Source organism: Numida meleagris, chromosome 4 (assembly GCF_002078875.1).
Source record: "Numida meleagris isolate 19003 breed g44 Domestic line chromosome 4, NumMel1.0, whole genome shotgun sequence".
In the NCBI taxonomy this organism is placed as follows: domain Eukaryota; kingdom Metazoa; phylum Chordata; class Aves; order Galliformes; family Numididae; genus Numida; species Numida meleagris.
In genome coordinates, this window is record NC_034412.1 from 65,859,172 (window position 1) to 65,863,357 (window position 4,186).

The 4,186-nt window shown below is 48.8% G+C and overlaps 1 protein-coding gene across 1 annotated transcript in view; it reads right to left on the reverse strand.

The window, feature by feature from the left end:
- Positions 1–280, reverse strand: part of LOC110398750 (histone H2A.Z) — a 2,297-nt gene extending 2,017 nt beyond the window's left edge. Inside the window, exon 1 of the mRNA XM_021396674.1 lies at positions 103–280. Coding sequence (XP_021252349.1) covers positions 103–105 — 3 coding nt within the window. The 5' untranslated portion in view covers positions 106–280. The remainder of the gene's footprint in view (positions 1–102) is intronic.

A 4,186-nucleotide genomic window follows, 5' to 3' on the forward strand; every position in this document is an offset into this window, starting at 1 on the left:
CCCGCGCTCCCCTCCCCCTTCACCTAACGGTCGCTGCCCCTCAGCCTTCACCACCGCGGCCTCCACCCGACCCAGCAGTTTCCCCGCCCCACGGCTCCTCACCATCGCGAACCGGACCGCCGCGCAGGGACAAATAAAAGCAAGAGAGCGTCCTGCAAGCACCGAGCCCGGACGACAGCACCGACCAGCCCCGGCCCGCCGCGATTCAAACTGCACCCGCTCCCGCCTTCCCCCGGCGCTTTATAACCGCCGAGCCGCCTGCATCCGGGAACCCCGGCCTCGCCGCTAGCCAATGGCTGCGGGCGGAGGCATGGCGCTCTGCCCCAGCGACAACCAATGGCGGCGCGGGGCGGTGCCGGCCGCGCGCTGTGGCGCAGAGAGAGAGGCCCCGCCCCCATTTAAAGGAACAGGGGCCGCGTGGGGGAGGGGGCGCCGCAGTGGCGGTACCGGGAGCGGCACCCGCGGCCGTGGTAACGGTGGCGGGACGGGCCCGCCGTCGTGGGTGCGGGAGACCTGGCTGTGGTGGCCATAGCTTGCCTAAGACTCAGCCTCGGGTGGCACAGGCGTGCAATTGCTTCTTTGGGCATGTGCGGTGTCACACTGCCCGCCGCTGGCAGCCACCCTCCGTGTGTCACATTCAGTGGCTGTAGGGGCCGGAGGGATGTGGCGGGGAAGGTGCCCTCATGACAACGACACGCACATGCTCTGGGTTTTATTTTTACCTCCATCTTATGTAAGAGACACATGGTTATTGAGGGCAGCCCTGCCTCCGACCTCCTGGTCTTGATGACTGTTCCACCAACCAAAGTTACACCAAATTCAGGTCTCTTCTTGAGTGTAACAATTAATGCAGTGCATCAATTGGGCACTCAAGTCCTTGTCTGTATTTCTCTGACAAGAAGTCTTACTCTCATTTTATTTCAGATACTGTTTACAGCACACCATCATCGTTTTTCACTTCAGAAAAAAGTGGCCTACCCATTCAGCCATAGAGCTCATTCACAGGGACTGATCTGCCTCCTGCAGCTCTGCTGTGCTGACCATTATCTGTGCCATCCCACTATACCCTAGATCTTAGGGATACCCGATTCACCTGCGAGCATCTAAGGGAGAAATCCTTGTACGTCGAAGCCAGCTGGCTTGTTGGAGGAAGGATTGTTCAACCTGCCATGACCTTACAAATCTATTCACAAAACCGCTGCTCTACCTCAGTGTTCGTAGAATCTTATTGTAGAATCATAGAATGGCTTGGTTTGGAAGGCACCTCAAAGATCATCTAGTTCCAAACCCCTGCCAGAGGCAGAATTGCCTGCCACTAAATCAGGACCCATTGAACCTGGCCTCGAACACCTCCAGAGATGGGACATCCACAGCTTTTGTGGTCAGCCTTTTCCAGCACCGCACCATCCTCTCAGTGAAAAATTTCCCTGACGCCTTATTTAAATCTCCCCTCTTTTAGTTTAAAATCATTCCCTCTTGTCCTTTCACTATCTATCCTTGTAAAAAGTTGATCTCTCTCCTGCTTATAAGCTCCTTTCAAGTATTGGAAGGTTGCTATGAAGTCTCCCCTGAGCCTTCTCCACGACTATCAAGCACCTCATACTCAGCCTGTCTTCATAGGAGAGGTGTTCCAGCCCTCGGATCACCTTTGTGGCCTCCTCTGGACCCATTCCAACAGTTCCACAAGAAAGAGTCACAAACACAAGGAGCTCTCCAGCAGACAGATATTTATGGGAAATGATAAGAGCTGGAAGCACAAACTGGAGCTACTCTTCCTGACACAACTTTCTACTTTCCTTCAGTCATGCTTGAGCTCCATGCAGCCTGAGGCCTTGTCAGTGCTTTCACCATCCGTTGTGGCTTGGGCATTTAGTGCTAGCTAATGCTGCTGCAGGGTAGAGACCTACTTCCAGGCAGAGTAGCAGAGCACAAAGAGGCAGGGCCAAACTGGGAGATGGCACTCCTACATACATACAGGATCTGGCATTTTATTTTTATGTAACTGTCTGGTGCCTCTATTTGAAGCATTAGTTGTTTATGCTGTCCTTCAGCAAGCAAGAAGAGAAGAGGTTTATGGGTGTTTTTTTTAAGTTTACAAATAAAAATCAAGATTTTACAGAAGCCTGTAGAAGTCAACATTCCATTTCATTTGCTGTTTTAAAAATGGATTCTGTCCTAAGTCCTCTAGCAAGGACTGATTCACTCTTTCCCTTAGGGGGAGGAGAAGCCAAGTTCCTGGCCATGTGACTCTCTGGTAAGAGAGATGTAGGAGGAGAAGACTGATTTTCTCCCTGGCTTCTGTCCAGCGATTTGCTAGAAAGGAGAAAGAAGAGACTACCTCCTACCAGGTGGAGGTGATCCCTGCCACAGACCTCCATCCCCAACAGCTTGCTGTGGCTGCGTGCTGTCAGCCACTCAAGGCAGCTTGCTGCATGGGTAAGGAAGCACAACACCAGAGGGATTGCTTTGACCAGGTTTGCTGGTAGTGAATGTGACTCCTTTTAGCATGCACCAAAGATCAGGGTAGGTATTACTAAACGAACTGAATGCAGTTTATATATGATTAGGGAAGTGTCAGAGTCCTTGAAACTCACCTCAGATAACTTCACACCAGCCCCACAATCTAAACTCACTCTTTATAGTTAAAAAGAGAGAAATTAAAACTAACTCAGATACACCAGCACAACCTCAAAGCAACCTAGACCCAGTTATGAATGCAAATAACTCCCACCTCGATTCCACATGTGCAAAGGAAGCTCTTACCACCTTCACCTTCCTGATGCAGACACTGCCCCACACATGTTATCCAGCATTTATAACATAGCCTTCTGGTGGTGGGAAGATGCATGACTTGACTAGGGCGGAGTAATTGGTCCTTATTGGTCCAATTAACATTAACATTGCTAGGTCTCTCAGATCAGCTTGGATCACTTGCAGGATTAATTTTTCTCTATTTGCAAAGTACACGGTAGACATAGTTTTTGCTTGCCATATGAATTTACAGTTCTGTTTCCTGGCATTTCTAGTTGGTAGCATCTAGCTAGAGCATACCAAGAAGTGTTTCTTTATGGCATTGTCTGGATACTTCATAAGGCTGTGACCTCCAGGCAAAACTAGTTGCCAGTTTTAAATGGATGAAGAATCAGCACCAGTGCCCACGGCTGTATTTTAAAGGACAGTTTCCCATAGGTATCCCCATTGAAAGGCCATCGTCTGCATTCTGGTAGCACAGTCATGCTGTGTGCGATGATGAATGGGGCAGTTATTTGGTTTAACAGATAAATTTATTAATCTGGTATCTGGAAATGGCTTCGCATGTCTCTATAATAGATCTGCAGACAACATGTGCATGCTGATTATTGGAGGGACGTGAGCTCCCGCTCGTGCTCATTGTACACTCTTGTATCTGCTATTAATAGTGCAGTGATGACTGGTCTGAATAAATTTTTATCTTGTTCATATTTAGCCAGCTATGAAAGGAAGCTCCAGTGATTAAGGCAAAACAAAGTGAGAGCCTGCCAGAGACAGTGCCAGCTACAAGTCCTTGCCCGCTCCTCCCATTGCCCTATGAAGAAGGCCTCATTGCTGCGTGCCTCACTGTGGTGGGAGGACTTGCCCTCCCCACTTCCCAAATTTGAGCTTCATCCAGCAGGGTAACAGAGATAAGTAATATTTATACTGTGTTTTGCTATAAAGCCATATGTGAGCACAGCTCCAACAGTGTTCAAGTTGGTGAACTCTCAGGGCAGATCCAGTTTATCCTGTGCTACTGACACCCAGAGGATACTTCAATTAGTCACGCGCCAGTTATATCAATGTGGCTATAGCAATTTCTTTTCCCAATAGAGCAGCCTGGAAAACTTCCCTGAGGTAAACTGGCCATCGAGACTCCAAGGCAGAGGCTCTGTGTGCTGTGGTAAAGTCAATGTGTTTGGTTCGAACTGGCAACATGCTAGAATCATGGCCTATTTTGATATAATAACCTTCCTCCATCATTCTTTCAACAATTACATATTTCTTCAGTCAGATAGATCACTGAAAAGTTTACAGTTCATTCTGGAAAATGAGCAGCAAACTTCAAAAACCAAATGGGAAAAGATGAACGGTATTTTACATCTGGTTTTCAGTGCAGTCTGTTATTCTCCTCTCCTCTCCTCTCCTCTCCTCTCCTCTCCTCTCCTCTCCT